Here is a 15,284-nt window from a genome sequence, read left to right as displayed (position 1 = left end):
GTACATATAATTATTATTATTATTCATACTTATACCCATATTCATGTTATTTAGGCTATCTACACACATCATGGTTGCCAGAGTTGCACTACTGGATTTCTTTTGCACAAATATTTACACAATTAATTTGTATATCTTGAGGTATTGTAATGTATAGATTTGAATGTGATCTCTCCATAATAGTGTGATGACCACTGGGGCACGTTCAAGCTGACAACGTTACGCACCGTTTCGCTACGGTTTCCGGGTTGAACGACATGTTTCCCCGACATGCAACGGGCTTTGTTTTCTGTCGTTTGGTGGGTGTGTCACAGGTGTTGGCCAATCAGCAGCGACATGAATATAAACACCGCCGTGAGAAGAAGGCGGGGCTGGACGCGGGGCTGGACGTCCGCGTGGGATCTGGGACTCACCTGTAGCTCTCTGTCTGCTCTGCAGGTGTCTGATTGACGTCATCTGGAACACCTGTGGCGCCCAGTGTGTTCACATGAGGCTGTATGCTTTGTCGTGCACATTACAAACCTCCGCGCCCACCTTCTCCACTCACCACACCCCGTGTTGTGAAAATGTAACTTGGTTTAATTTGATTTAATAAAATATTAGTTGGTAAGAGTTACCCGTGGTGTGTCCGTTGTGGTCACTTGAGCCAGGTCATAACAAATATTTAATTCATTTCCTTCAAACAGTGCTTTTCCTGTTTTCTCACCTGTAAGCCTGTGTCCTGTGCTGTTGGAAAGTGAAAGTCTTTGCAGGATGGATATGTTTGATATTTAATTGTTAATTTCTATATATACTTATGTTTTCACCTACTTGTATGTACATAACGGTTCTCTGTTTAATTTGACCTATCTTTGTTCAGCTGTGTGCATTGAGAGCAACTTAAAACCGGAGTCAAATTCCTTGTTTGTGTACACATACTTGGCCAATAACGCAGATTCAGATTCTGATGAATTAAAAGAAAAATATTTTCCCTACTTCGGGCTTTTATTTTTAGTTGTATAATCGGAAGCTTCGATTTCTACTTCCACGGAGCTTTACACTGCTCACAGAGGGGCGGCCCGAAAAACCCAAATAATAAACCAAAGGCACTAAAGAAAAGCCTTAAACAGTATGACGTCAGCCTAAAAAGTGAAATTCCATCCCGGAAGTGGGGATTTAAAAAACCAGGCCGCCATCGTTTTGTCATAATAAACATTAAGATTTAGTGCACTTGCTTTACATAACAAGTGTTTTACTTAACATTTCTGTTTCTGTTGCCAGACAACTACAATGGCATCATTTTATTATAAATGACATTATTTTCTAATTGCTGTGATGAGCAACATGAATTTTAAATTGCCCTCTAATGAAGAGTCTGTTTTTATGCCTTTCACTATGTTTCTTTAGATCGAAACAGATACCTTCCTATATTACTACTATAGGAATGATTTGACGAGTTGTGATGTAGCGTCAGATCTTGTTAATAAGATTTATTGTAAAATCTACAAGACATGAATCTGCACCAGCATGTATTTCTCCATGTTTGCTTTATGGTGTGTGTTAAGTTAACACAAGTGACAACAGGATGCACAAAATTAAAACACCTCTCATTCCAGGAAAGATAACAAATCAATAACTCATTACAGATTATGCCACACATATATCTAAACGCTCAGATAAACCAAGTACTGACCAGGAAACAGCAGATTCATATTTGGATATTAGATTATATGTTAAATTATGCCCCACATTGTGAGTGATTGTCAATAGAGAAGTGCATTTTGCAACACAAGGCAGCTGAAGCAGGACGTACAGAAAACAGATGACTGACAGTGAATAAAATCATGTTGCCTGTGGAGTGTTTCAGCTGATTTTTTTGTGGATGGAGTAGAGTTTCAAGTAGCTTGGATTAACAAGGATAAATCAGACTTTTATGATGAGTTATTCCAATATTAATGACCTATGAACATTGCGTCAGCAACGTGCCAGAACAGATCTCGTTGCAACTCCAAGCTCACAGAACATTTTAACCCCATGTGCAATATCACAGTGTCCCCTTCACCGTTTACTACTGTCCTCTAAGAACAAAGCATTTAACAGTTATCACAAAATCCCTTTACATTATTTTCCATTAGTGCGTTGCATGCAGAAACAAATGAGAGAGATGTTTTCACAATATCAGAGCTCTCTTTTTGTTGGCGACGAACACGTGCCAGTTGTACCAGTGGAGCCTGGTGTTCTGGATGCAGCCTCCACTTTCAGTACAGGTGTAGCCGGTGGGACAGCAGTACATCATGTCGCTGCAGCACACCGCCTGTGGAGAGGTCAAAGGAAGGAGGGTATGTAACACTGGAACACACTGAACAATCAGGTGCGTTAGTTAAGTTAAAGTAGCAATACTACAGTATAAACATACAAGAAAATAACAGCCTTTAATATAACTTAAGTACAAGTACTCATTATGGCTCCTTTCTGAGCGTTGTATTATTATATGAGTTACATTATTGGACTATTATATCTGAACATATAGCAGCATTTTAATGTTGCAGCTGGTCAAGGTGGAGCTAACGTTGACTACACAGTGTTGGTTAGTCTCATCTATAGCAATAGACCATTTCTTTATAAGCTGATCATGTGTTTTTATATGTAATATCTTTATCTACAAAGTAACCAGTAACTAAAGCTGTCAAATAAAATTGTACTGAAGTACAGTACTTATTTATTAATCATCATGATGCAGTACCTCAATATTAAAGCCCCTATATAAAGGATTTGAAATGGCCGTCCTCATTATGCAGAATTATTGGATTATTGCACTAATATGTAAATTTAATCTAACGTAACTACATCTGTCAAACGAAAAGTGGAGTGAAAAGTTAAATATTTCCTTCTGAAATGTAACGGAGTAGTAGAAGTATAAAGGAGTGTAATATATATTATATATATATATTCAAAATTGCATTTAAGTCCAGTACTTGAGTAAATGTGGTTAGTTTCCAGCACAGATTTAACAGCTGAAATAAGTTCAGAAATAAATGAATCATGTTACTGAAAGGCTGCCTTTAAAACATTTATACAATATTATTATATTGTAAAAAATAAATGTATCTTCCTGACTGTCTAAAGGTGGTTAAAGAAATAGCTTGACATTAAATTTTTTGCTGAGAATCAGATGAGAAGATTGATACCACTGCCATCAAGAAAGCAAATATTATTAAGCAAGTAAAAGTAGCACGTATTTCCCAAAATGTTGGACTATTCTTTAAAGGTCTGACTTATTACTGTATATCATACATTAGTATAAGGACAGCAGCCCCATGTAGTAGCTGACATCCTGCAGCAGGTCTGTCCATCTTTGCAGCTGGTCTGTTCATCACACTGGACGTCTCTGTGCTTTAAGGGACTGAGCTGGGGTTGATGCTCAGACAGATACACCGGTGTTAGCGGGACAGTCTCCAGCTGCAGCATGATGAGCTTCTGACAGGAGTTAGAGGCGACGTTGCAGGTGTAACCCTGTGGGCAGCAGTGCTCCTTATCTGGGCAGCACACAGCCTGCACACACAGCATGCACAAGTGACAATTACATCCCTTATTTTACATAAGCAAACCTCCACAAAGCTAATGTATACTGATAGTGCAGCTTATATTTTCATGTCAAAGTAGCTGCGCTCGTCACAATAATCTCTCCCCCCCCACACACACACACACACACACACAAAGAGCGCTCACATTTTGCAGCGGGCAGCAGCCCCACTCGCCCGTGGACAGCTGGCAGCAGGTGGTGTGTTCGGGACATTGACTCAGACCGTCGCACTGCACAGAGCTGGGATCAGCCTGGATGCTGGTGGTGGCTGGAAGCTTGGTGTACCATGGAATCACCACTTCTCCTTGGACGCACGAGGACCCTTGCTCATTGCACTTGTAGTGGGTGGGGCAGCAGTGGTTCCCATCAGCGCAGCACACCGCCTGGGGAGAAGTGAGAGTGGAAGTTCTGCTTTCACACCATCGATCCTGTTTTCCAGTTCTTCTTTCAAATGAATACATTTAGAAGAGTGAAAAACATGATCATGTAGTGATCTTCTACAAGAACAACTGCAGTAATTAATCTCGTAATATCATTTATAACTTTGGAGTGACAGCCTGAAGGAACTGCACTACTGACTGTGGCCTGTAGCTGACAGAAATAATAATGTCAGAAGTTAACACAGAAGAGAGCAGAGATGGCACTGCAGAAGAGGAAGTATATCACCATGCTTTGTCTCTTTGAGAAAGTGATGCCACTCAGTTCTTTGCAGCACCATCCTACACTGTGAGTAGGTGTGTGGTGTGGGTGGGGTTTTTTTCCCCATGAAGGAGTACAATCTTTTAAAACCAGTTTTAAAAACCACAAAACTGGCTAATCAACTGCTGAGCTGTTGGTGTTGATCAACGCCCTGTACAGTATTTGATTAGTAGAGTCAATTAAATGACAGAAAATTAATCGACAACCATTTGAAGAATCAATTCATCATTTTAAACATGTAATAATACATTTTTTTGGCCATCTGGGGGAAGCAGAACAAGCTGTGAACACAACACTGACATACAGTATTATTACCTTGAATGCTGATGTGGTGAACTTGTTAGCAAACAGCTGCTTATTTACACATCCAGCAGCTATGGAGCAACATTATCATTAATTAGGAGTCGTGTTTGTGTCACCCGATGAATGTAAGTCCAATACTCTCTCTCTTTTAGCTCTGTTTTTGGTCTCCACCAGCTCCTGAGGGAAACATCTGGCTCTTTAGCTGCTAATTGCTCCACTATGTTCACCAGGTAGTCTCTGACTGTGCGACCCCTTTCACATTATTATTATTATTATTGTTATGCTTTGAGACAGTAAAGTCCTCGTTATTGCAGCTTTCACTGTTACTGGAGGTCAGTGATGTTGTGAAGAAGCAGTGCTCACCTTTGGCAGTGGGCAACAGCCCCACTTTTGAGACGAGGCCATGAAGCAGCAGGTGGTGTGCTGAGGGCAGCTGGTGTGGGTGTCACACTGAATCCTGCCCTTCCCTTCTTTATTCTCCTCCTCCTCCTCCTTCGTCATCACCTCATCCTCCTCAGGCTTATTCTTCTCCTCCCCCGTTTGCTGTGTGGTTGTTACAACTGTACTTTGGGCTGAAGTCGCCACTGTAGTGGGCGCCGCCGTGGCAAATGCAGGCATCTTCCGTTGCATGGGCGTTGAGCCTGAGCTGCTCTGACAGCTGAGTGTGGCCAGGTCACAGGTGGTGCCAGTAGGGCAGCAGTGTTCATGGTCGTCACAACAGACCGCCTTTTGAACAAAATGACAAAAATACTTTCAGTCTCAAACATTAAGTGACAGTTAGATGTGTGAATTTGCATGAGGTGAGGGTATTGTCAAAGTAAAGCCAAGTTCAAGAGCAGACAATATGAATATAAAAGGGGTCAAATACACTTCATAACTTTAAGGAATAGTTCAGTTTTGGGAAATAACTTGCTGAGAGTTACATGAAAAGATACCACTTGTATGTCTGTATGGTAAATATAAAGCTACAACCAGCAGCTGGTTAGCTTAGCTTAGCACAAAGACTGGAAACAGGGGGAAACAGCTAGCCTGGCTCTGTCCAGAGGTAAAAAAAAAATCCACTTACCAGCACCTAATGCTTAACATGGTATATAATGCTTATTTAATCTGTACAACAACCAAAGAAAACCCTGTTCCCAGTCTTTCTACTAAGATAAGCTAGCTCTTTATGCTAACCTTAGCTAACCGGCTACTGGTGGTAGCTTCAAATTTACCGTACAGACACATGAGTGATATCGATCTTCTCATCTAACGCTCGGCAAGAAAGCGAATACGCATATTTCCCAAAATGTTGAACTGTTCCCTTAAATAAATAATGTGTGATACTTTCATATGAATAAATTCTCATTTTACAACATTATATTACCCATTATTTCAACATAAAAGTGATTCACATTGTTAAAACTATTTGCGTGTGCTACAGTAGATTTTGCTGTTCCAAACACTCAGCATCTCTTAGGTCTGTCCAAAAAAAGAATCAGTGTTAGGACTGTCTAAAACGTGGCAGCCAAAATTGTACCTCTGGTAGAGGACAGCAAGCCCAGCCGCTCTCTTTGGTTTTACAGCATGTGGTGCCATCTTGACAGGCTGTTGTATCATCGCAGGGGACATCACTGCCTGGAAAAAAATACCAATAGTAACGTTTCCTACAAATCCGAAAACTGTAGAATTGAACATTTTGAACAACATTTTGACTAAAACATGCCACTGGGACAGTCCAGGTATAATATGGTGCCCTATCCTGACAATCCATTTCTGTAGCCCCACTATTGCACCTAGAAAAGTACATTCATATATCCCAAGTGAACAAAATGTTCCTTTAAAATATGGCAATGATAACTGTGGGGATAGTGCCCTGACAAAGGGTACAGCACAGGTCACGTTAGACAATACTGAGGAAGATTTGTGTCCTAATTTCATTCTCTTGTCATTGCTGTCTCTGGCTGTCATGTGATTCCTCTGCTTTATTTTTGACTTGATGAGTTCAAATGTCCGCCGTGAGAGAAAGGACTGTCGGGCCCGACAATTACAATTTAATGTTACATTTAAAGGTACCCTGTAGAATTTTTTTACCACTAGTAGCACTATGGCGCAGTGTTTTTACGAGTGGGTCCCCGTTTGCTGTGTGGTTGTTACAACTGTACTTTGGGCTGAAGTCGCCACTGTAGTGGGCGCCGCCGTGGCAAATGCAGGCATCTTCCGTTGCATGGGCGTTGAGCCTGAGCTGCTCTGACAGCTGAGTGTGGCCAGGTCACAGGTGGTGCCAGTAGGGCAGCAGTGTTCGTGGTCGTCACAACAGACCGCCTTTTGAACAAAATGACAAAAATACTTTCAGTCTCAAACATTAAGTGACAGTTAGATGTGTGAATTTACATGAGGTGAGGGTATTGTCAAAGTAAAGCCAAGTTCAAGAGCAGACAATTTGAATATAAAAGGGGTCAAATACACTTCATAACTTTAAGGAATAGTTCAGTTTTGGGAAATACGCTTATTTTCTTCCTTGCTGAGAGTTACATGAAAAGATACCACTTGTATGTCTGTATGGTAAATATAAAGCTACAACCAGCAGCTGGTTAGCTTAGCTTAGCACAAAGACTGGAAACAGGGGGAAACAGCTAGCCTGGCTCTGTCCAGAGGTAAAAAAAAATCCACTTACCAGCACCTAATGCTTAACATGGTATATAATGCTTATTTAATCTGTACAACAACCAAAGAAAACCCTGTTCCCAGTCTTTCTACTAAGCTAAGCTAGCTCTTTATGCTAACCTTAGCTAACCGGCTACTGGTGGTAGCTTCAAATTTACCGTACAGACACAAGAGTGATATCGATCTTCTCATCTAACGCTCGGCAAGAAAGCGAATACGCATATTTCCCAAAATGTTGAACTGTTCCCTTAAATAAATAATGTGTGATACTTTCATATGAATAAATTCTCATTTTACAACATTATATTACCCATTATTTCAACATAAAAGTGATTCACATTGTTAAAACTATTTGCGTGTGCTACAGTAGATTTTGCTGTTCCAAACACTCAGCATCTCTTAGGTCTGTCCAAAAAAAGAATCAGTGTTAGGACTGTCTAAAAAGTGGCAGCCAAAATTGTACCTCTGGTAGAGGACAGCAAGCCCAGCCGCCCTCTTTGGTTTTACAGCATGTGGTGCCATCTTGACAGGCTGTTGTATCATCGCAGGGGACATCACTGCCTGGAAGAGAATACCAATAGTAACGTTTCCTACAAATCCGAAAACTGCAGAATTGAACATTTTGAACAACATTTTGACTAAAACATGCCACTGGGACAGTCCAGGTATAATATGGTGCCCTATCCTGACAATCCATTTCTGTAGCCCCACTATTGCACCTAGAAAAGTACATTCATATATCCCAAGTGAACAAAATGTTCCTTTAAAATATGGCAATGATAACTGTGGGGATAGTGCCCTGACAAAGGGTACAGCACAGGTCACGTTAGACAATACTGAGGAAGATTTGTGTCCTAATTTCATTCTCTTGTCATTGCTGTCTCTGGCTGTCATGTGATTCCTCTGCTTTATTTTTTGACTTGATGAGTTCAAATGTCCGCCGTGAGAGAAAGGACTGTCGGGCCCGACAATTACAATTTAATGTTACATTTAAAGGTACCCTGTAGAATTTTTTTACCACTAGTAGCACTATGGCGCAGTGTTTTTACGAGTGGGTCCCCGTTTGCTGTGTGGTTGTGACAACTGTACTTTGGGCTGAAGTCGCCACTGTAGTGGGCGCCGCCGTGGCAAATGCAGGCATCTTCCGTTGCATGGGCGTTGAGCCTGAGCTGCTCTGACAGCTGAGTGTGGCCAGGTCACAGGTGGTGCCAGTAGGGCAGCAGTGTTCGTGGTCGTCACAACAGACCGCCTTTTGAACAAAATGACAAAATTACTTTCAGTCTCAAACATTAAGTGACAGTTAGATGTGTGAATTTGCATGAGGTGAGGGTATTGTCAAAGTAAAGCCAAGTTCAAGAGCAGACAATATGAATATAAAAGGGGTCAAATACACTTCATAACTTTAAGGAATAGTTCAGTGTTTTGGGAAATGAAGCTCTATCGAAAGTTCAGTCAGGAAGACTATACTTCTGCATGTTCAGGTTGTAGTTAATTCTCATTCCATCCTGCCATTCACTCCGTTCACGCATGCTCACTCATATTTCCTGCTGTCATTATCCGGGGCTGTCAGATCAGATATCAGCTGTTCAATCAGCTGGTCTCATCAATCCAATAGTAAAGCGACATACCTTCCTTGTTAACCTATCATCTTACTACCATCTGTTTAAATGTGATTCTCTGCTCTGTGTGTTTACCTGAGGTAGAGGACAGCAGCCCCAGTCTCCTGTCGTTTTCTTGCAGCAGGTGGTGCCATCAGGACAACTGAAGGTGGAGTCACATGTAACATTCCCCACCTGTGCGCCCTGCCTGGGGATTGTGGGTACCTTGTCGACCCACGGCACAGAGCATGTGTTGTCGTCGCAGGTCTGTGCAGCCAGGTTGCATGTCTTACCTTTTGGGCAGCAGTGAATGAAGTCTTCACAACAAACAGCCTGGGAATGACGAATGAGAAAGACGAAAAACCGTGAATGCACTGGCCAACACCTTTAAAATCAGTGTTAGGACTGTCTAAAAAGTGGCAGCCAAAATTGTACCTCTGGTAGAGGACAGCAAGCCCAGCCGCCCTCTTTGGTTTTACAGCATGTGGTGCCATCTTGACAGGCTGTTGTATCATCGCAGGGGACATCACTGCCTGGAAAAAAATACCAATAGTAACATTTCCTACAAATCCGAAAACTGCAGAATTGAACATTTTGAACAACATTTTGACTAAAACATGCCACTGGGACAGTCCAGGTATAATATGGTGCCCTATCCTGACAATCCATTTCTGTAGCCCCACTATTGCACCTAGAAAAGTACATTCATATATCCCAAGTGAACAAAATGTTCCTTTAAAATATGGCAATGATAACTGTGGGGATAGTGCCCTGACAAAGGGTACAGCACAGGTCACGTTAGACAATACTGAGGAAGATTTGTGTCCTAATTTCATTCTCTTGTCATTGCTGTCTCTGGCTGTCATGTGATTCCTCTGCCTTATTTTTTGACTTGATGAGTTCAAATGTCCGCCGTGAGAGAAAGGACTGTCGGGCCCGACAATTACAATTTAATGTTACATTTAAAGGTACCCTGTAGAATTTTTTGACCACTAGTAGCACTATGGCGCAGTGTTTTTACGAGTGGGTCCCCGTTTTATGCGATGCGATTCACATCCTGCCTTTGGTTTCACACTATTCCGATAACGGACAGTTGGTGGTGTTAACGCAGAAAGAAACTTAGCAATACACCAACAAAGGCAAAGAAAAAGAAGTCTGCTAGCGAGCAAACATGGATTTAAACCATGCAGGAGTTATAATATTTTTTAAAACTTATGGGGAAGGAAATGCACTGAATGTAAACATAACTTTTGTTTGTTTAAAAGAAAACTCCACAGGGCACCTTTAATTTTACATTCAATGTTAAACCTGAGCTGACCAGCATTGACACAGGAAGAAATGCAATCTGGACAAACTTTTAAAAGTTGTTTTTTCAGCTAATAGACACCAGCAATACTGCCAGTGCTTTTGAAAAAACTTTTTAAACCTCTTCCTTCAGGTTACCAAAATATGATACATTGCTGATACTATTACCGATGCCAAACCTACTGCTACCTGACCTACTGCATGCAGGAAGAATACTGCTGTACTTTTAGCCTCGACAGACCTGTCCAACAGCATAAATTTAGTCTTGTCATAGTAGGAAATGCTTCAACATTTAGCTGTGCCAGTAAGTCATGCTGGTCACTGACACGCCTACACTAAATGACTTGCAGCCATTATTAATGTTATTAAATCAAAACGTTTGCTACAAGAAAGGTCTGTTGATACATTTGTACCTTTACCTATCAGAAAATACTTTAAACCTTTGTTGTGGATCAAAGCATCTGCATCTTATGATACATCTGTGATGCTCTTCTACTTTATTGTTACATCTCAACATCTCACCTGCAGCTGCCTTAGTGACAGATGACAGAGACACTTCCTTCTCTGAATGAGGAACTGTATTCACTGGGGTGACTTCGGGGTTTTTTTTTGAGCCACCAACATTTACTGTCTCTGCAGAAACTTGTTCAGCCTCTGAAAGTGGAAACACACAGAGATCGAGCTGCATGAACACACATTCAAATTTAGACAATGATTAATCAAAATGAGGAAGTAAGATGGGTGGACCTTTCTGGTTCTCCCACTCTGCCCTCATCCTAGCAGGGAGTTTGGCCCACATTGGCATCTCTTTTTTGGTAGATGAGGAAATACATTTGTTGTGTTCGATATCACATGTTGTCCCTTCAGGACAGCAGTGTGTCTTATCCTCGCAGCACACAGCCTGTTCAGACAATAGAGACACATGGAGTATAACCTTTGAAACACACATGATAAGACACAATAAAGTCACGATCACTGGACATGGAGGCCGGACATGCAAATCCATCATTTGACTTTCTCTTCATTAATTATCTCACTTATGGTATGGAATAGCATTAGCATTTCAAAGCTGTCACCTTGCGTATGTCTATAATGAAAAGATCAGCCATTTTGTACCTTTGGCATGGGACAGCATCCCCACTTGCCCTCTGGGGTTTCACAGCAGGTGGTTTCATCTGGACACTCTGACACTCCGTCGCTGCACAGAACTGTAGTCACAATATCTGCAACAACATAACAAATTAAAAAAATGTGTCTATGATAAGTTTAGGGGCCTTAAGATCGAAGGAACTCCCTTACGAGAGTAAGGCAAGTTTATCTCAACAACAAGCCAATTCAAAGTAGAAGAGTTTCACCTTTTCTGATGCAGGAGCGGCTGTCTGAACTGCACTGGTGGCCCTCAGGACAGCAGTGTTTCCCATCAGAGCAGGGGACTCCCTGTTAGGGGCCAGGAAATCACTCAGAACAATTCACTTCATAAATGCATTCCCTCTTGTAATCATTTTTACCATACAATTCACAAGTTAATATGTCTATAAAGAAACAAGGGATCAGTCTTAACTGTATTACTCCAAATAGGTGTAATAGACATCTGAAGCTGCCAGATAGTGAGCCTTTACTGGTCTCTGCACTGCATTGTACATTGTTGATGTAAAGCAATACAGCAGATAACTTTACAGCAGAACGCAGGGAGCTTCTTCCTCTTCAGAGCTGCAGCTTCTATATTAAATTTACCACAAGACCAACATATTTACTCCCTTCAGTGAAGTGAAACAGCTTAGTTTGTCAACCAAACAAGCAAATATCATCTTTGTGACAGGAAGTAACTGGACTCTTGGAAAACAGATCTCAGTTTTGCATAACATATGCACTCATAATACCACCAGTATTACTGTATGAGTTGTTTACTAATGGACACCATGGACTTGGTTTCATGGTTTTGGTCTTTATTTCCTGTTTTTGTTATTTTTGTTCTTTGATATTTCTTTTTCGTTTCTCCAGTTTGTCCCTTAAATGACCTTGTAGCAATTCCTTGGAAAGAAAATTGGTACCTGTTATTACCTCTTTTTTCCTGATAATTGTACCACTATTTGAAAATGATATATGGAGACAAGTTGCATGTTATATCTGTGTTGGACAAGGTTTGACTACCTGAGCTAGGGGACAGCAGCCAAACCTTGTCAAGGCCTTCAGACAGGAAAACTCAGGTGGGCATCGTGACTGATCAGGACAGATGTTGTCGTCTTCCTCCCCCATGTACGTCTTGATCATCCTGAAGGACTGCACGGACAGGACGGAAAAGGGGAACAATCTTAGTGCAGGAACTCGCCAACTTAAATACGCCAAAGTCTTACTTAGTATTTTATCATGAAAGCAGATGTCTGTTGTTCTCACTTTAGAGAGTCCAGGTTGATCAGCAGAAGCTCTTTTCACCCAGGGGAAGGACGCAGTAGCGTTCACACAGCTGGATGTGGCTGAATCGCAGATTGTTCCCCCAGGACAGCAATGCATGTGATCTCCACAGCACTCAGCCTACGAGGACAGCAGTAGTAGCAACATTTTGACTACCAAAGTTTTAAAACTGCTATCACACTGACTATATGAGGCCTGAGCTTTTATCTGGCTCATAAAGGAGTAAAACACCACTGAGCATGAATAGTACCACTGTACAGGCTTAATTCTTTTTATTTTAGAGTATAAGAAAATGATTATCTCATTTGTACATTTAACTATGTGAGACAAAGGGACAAAGTATTCTACTTAAGTTGAATTACTATGACTTTGCTGGGGTTTATCGTGTTAAGAGGTTAAGTTAATTGTAACTGCAGTTGAGAAAAAGGGGTTTAAAGTTTTCAGGCTGACTGGGTAAACTGTAACAGCTGGATTCCTTCATTTTATGTCTTTGTGAACAAAAAGATCGTGATACAGACCTTTGGAGAAACTTCAGGGAATATGTGAAAACACAGTATCAACAAAAAAATGTATTCTTTCAGCTTTCCATCTACCATTTTTAATAATTTAATTACCTTGAAATCATTCTAATAAATTAATTTACACTTTAATACATTTAAATAAGTGATTTAAAAGTAGCTTGATCACACAAATGGTGAATTTCACTAGGGTGAAAAGCTGAGATGGCAGTTACTGCTACTCTGGTTAGCTAGGCTAGCTACATTTTTAGCAGGACTAGTTTAGCTAGCTGTTTTTATTCTCCATTATTTGATTTAGCTGCTAGCTTGTTTATGTGGGATAACAAACAAAATTAACAAGATGTTAGTACACCAAAACTGATATATTTCAATTACAGGAAACAGTTAGGGGGGAAGTAAGTACATTTAGCTTAAGTCAAGGCTAACTGTGGCTATCTCTTGCTAGCTTTAACTGGATTTGGCTCTGTTGTTTTAGCTAGCTGTTGACTGTTTGGTTTGGTTTTTAGCTGTGTTTTGTTTTAACTGCAAATTTAACATGCTGTTTTCTTTGCAATTATACATTTCTATGGCATGAAAAAATGTTATATGACAAAAAATGTCAACAACTCAGATTGTAGTCTTAACTAGATTTTGACTTAATATGTAACATTGCATTAAAATGCATGTTGTGCATCCAGTTTGATCCATTATATCCAAAATTACATCCAAATATATATTAAACTAAGACAAACTGTGCATAATTTGATGCAAAAAATATGTATTACTTTCTGTTATAAAAAATGCATCTCTTCTTCGCTTATCTCTTATGTCTTATAGTGTAGGAATCATTGCTGTGTTGGAACAAGCAGGTGCAAGGTATAGCCTAACTGTTTGGGATGTTTTTGTTATTTTGAAGCTACTTAGGTGAAAATTAGGGGGAAGTTGGAATTTAAAATGGTCAACATTTGACTGCACATCATCTGAACTCCCAAAAGCTTCATTTTGAACATGATCAAGTACAATGACTAATTCCAAAAAGTAGGATTAGCAGGCAGGGTAATCGTGATTAGTTTGTGTATCTGCTCAGGCAAATTATAATGCAGAACATGCAGGTAGTACAACCACATCTACCTGATCAAACGGGCAGCATTCATAGCCGTTGGCCGGGTTGTTGCAGCAGCTTTGACCGTTTTCACATCTTCCTCCATCTGGACACTCATCAGCACCAACCAGGGCCAGGAGAGCCCAACAGATCACAATCCACTTCTGCATCTGCACACAGGGGGAGACACAAAGGTCATCAGTGAAAGGAAAGTGAAAGGTCTGCATGTGGAATCCCCCTGCCACTTAACATCAGAAATAATATTTTTGCCTTAAATCCTGCAGAAATTGCTCAAAACATGTAACAGAGTATAATAAGCATGATGAGATATTTCTACACATCCAGGAACTTGTGACTGTTAAATCAAAGCATGCCTATTTGGTGATTTCAAACCTGTTCTTTAAATTCACTGAAACTGAATCATACACATCAAAAATAAAATTGCAAACAAGGTCTGAGACTCGTTGTCTTCATTTATTTCCTCAAGTGTAATACTTCCTTTATAAGTTTGTTCCTGATTTTCTCTTTATTTCGCAATGAAGAAGCAAGTCAAACACAATAGATGGAAGTGTGTTAATACAAAATAAATTAACACACTTTCAGTTTCGTTTATCTTGCATATCAAAAAGGAAATGCCTTTTGTCAGTAAATCTCGGCTAGTCAGAATAAACTGTAGACATTTCACACAAGGGGATTATTATTTGCAGCGTGTAAAAGATTAACACAAACTGAAATCAGTTGTCTAGTTACTGTAAATGTGTGTGAATCATTGTCAAACTTATTTACAATTCACTCAAATGACTTCTTTTGCCAAACAAGTATTATGTCAGATTCTCAGGGCTAAATAAGAAGCTTATTTTGTTCTTACCTTGGTAAAAGACTGAAGGGCTGTCGTGAGCAGTCAGGTGGTTCACGAGAGTCTCACCACTAAATAACAGTAATGATAGACCTGCCTTTTTTGAACACGCCCCCGAGAGAGAGAGAGAAAGAGAGAGAGAGAAAGAGAGAGAGAGAGAAAGAGAGAGAGAGGTTCCCAATTTTCTTGTGCCCCTACTGGTCTCCTCCATTAAATCCGATTTCTTTAAATGTAATAATTGTGACTGATAAAGTTTAATGCAGTTGCTCCTGTTTAGCCGCATGCTACACTGAACAGGTTGTAG

At 40.4% G+C, this 15,284-nt stretch overlaps 1 protein-coding gene across 4 annotated transcripts; it reads right to left on the bottom strand.

The window, feature by feature from the left end:
- Positions 1–1,454: 1,454 nt before the first annotated feature.
- On the bottom strand, positions 1,455–15,147 carry grna (granulin a). 4 transcript variants are annotated; one of them, XM_044181367.1, is made up of 18 exons: positions 14,993–15,146; positions 14,154–14,294; positions 12,508–12,645; positions 12,265–12,393; positions 11,469–11,550; positions 11,230–11,336; positions 10,861–11,014; positions 10,636–10,767; positions 9,244–9,341; positions 8,905–9,141; positions 8,300–8,459; positions 7,674–7,771; positions 6,709–6,868; positions 6,084–6,181; positions 4,928–5,290; positions 3,709–3,945; positions 3,274–3,531; positions 1,455–2,293 (listed from the first exon to the last, which is right to left on the bottom strand). In XM_044181367.1, exons 2-18 carry the CDS (start codon positions 14,292–14,294, stop codon positions 2,150–2,152), a joined length of 2,736 nt encoding a protein of 911 aa, XP_044037302.1. In that variant the 5' UTR covers positions 14,993–15,146; the 3' UTR covers positions 1,455–2,149. The 4 variants fall into 4 exon arrangements, with proteins under 4 accessions (XP_044037302.1, XP_044037303.1, XP_044037304.1 ...); XM_044181368.1 differs by lacking the exon at positions 8,905–9,141; XM_044181369.1 differs by lacking the exons at positions 6,084–6,181; positions 6,709–6,868 and having other exon boundaries at positions 14,993–15,147.
- Positions 15,148–15,284: the final 137 nt, after the last annotated feature.

The sequence above is a fragment of the Siniperca chuatsi genome, linkage group LG21 (assembly GCF_020085105.1).
Source record: "Siniperca chuatsi isolate FFG_IHB_CAS linkage group LG21, ASM2008510v1, whole genome shotgun sequence".
NCBI classification, from domain to species: Eukaryota; Metazoa; Chordata; class Actinopteri; order Centrarchiformes; family Sinipercidae; genus Siniperca; species Siniperca chuatsi.
The sequence above is the reverse complement of the archived record's forward strand: the minus strand, read 5'-3'. Positions and strand labels throughout refer to the sequence as shown.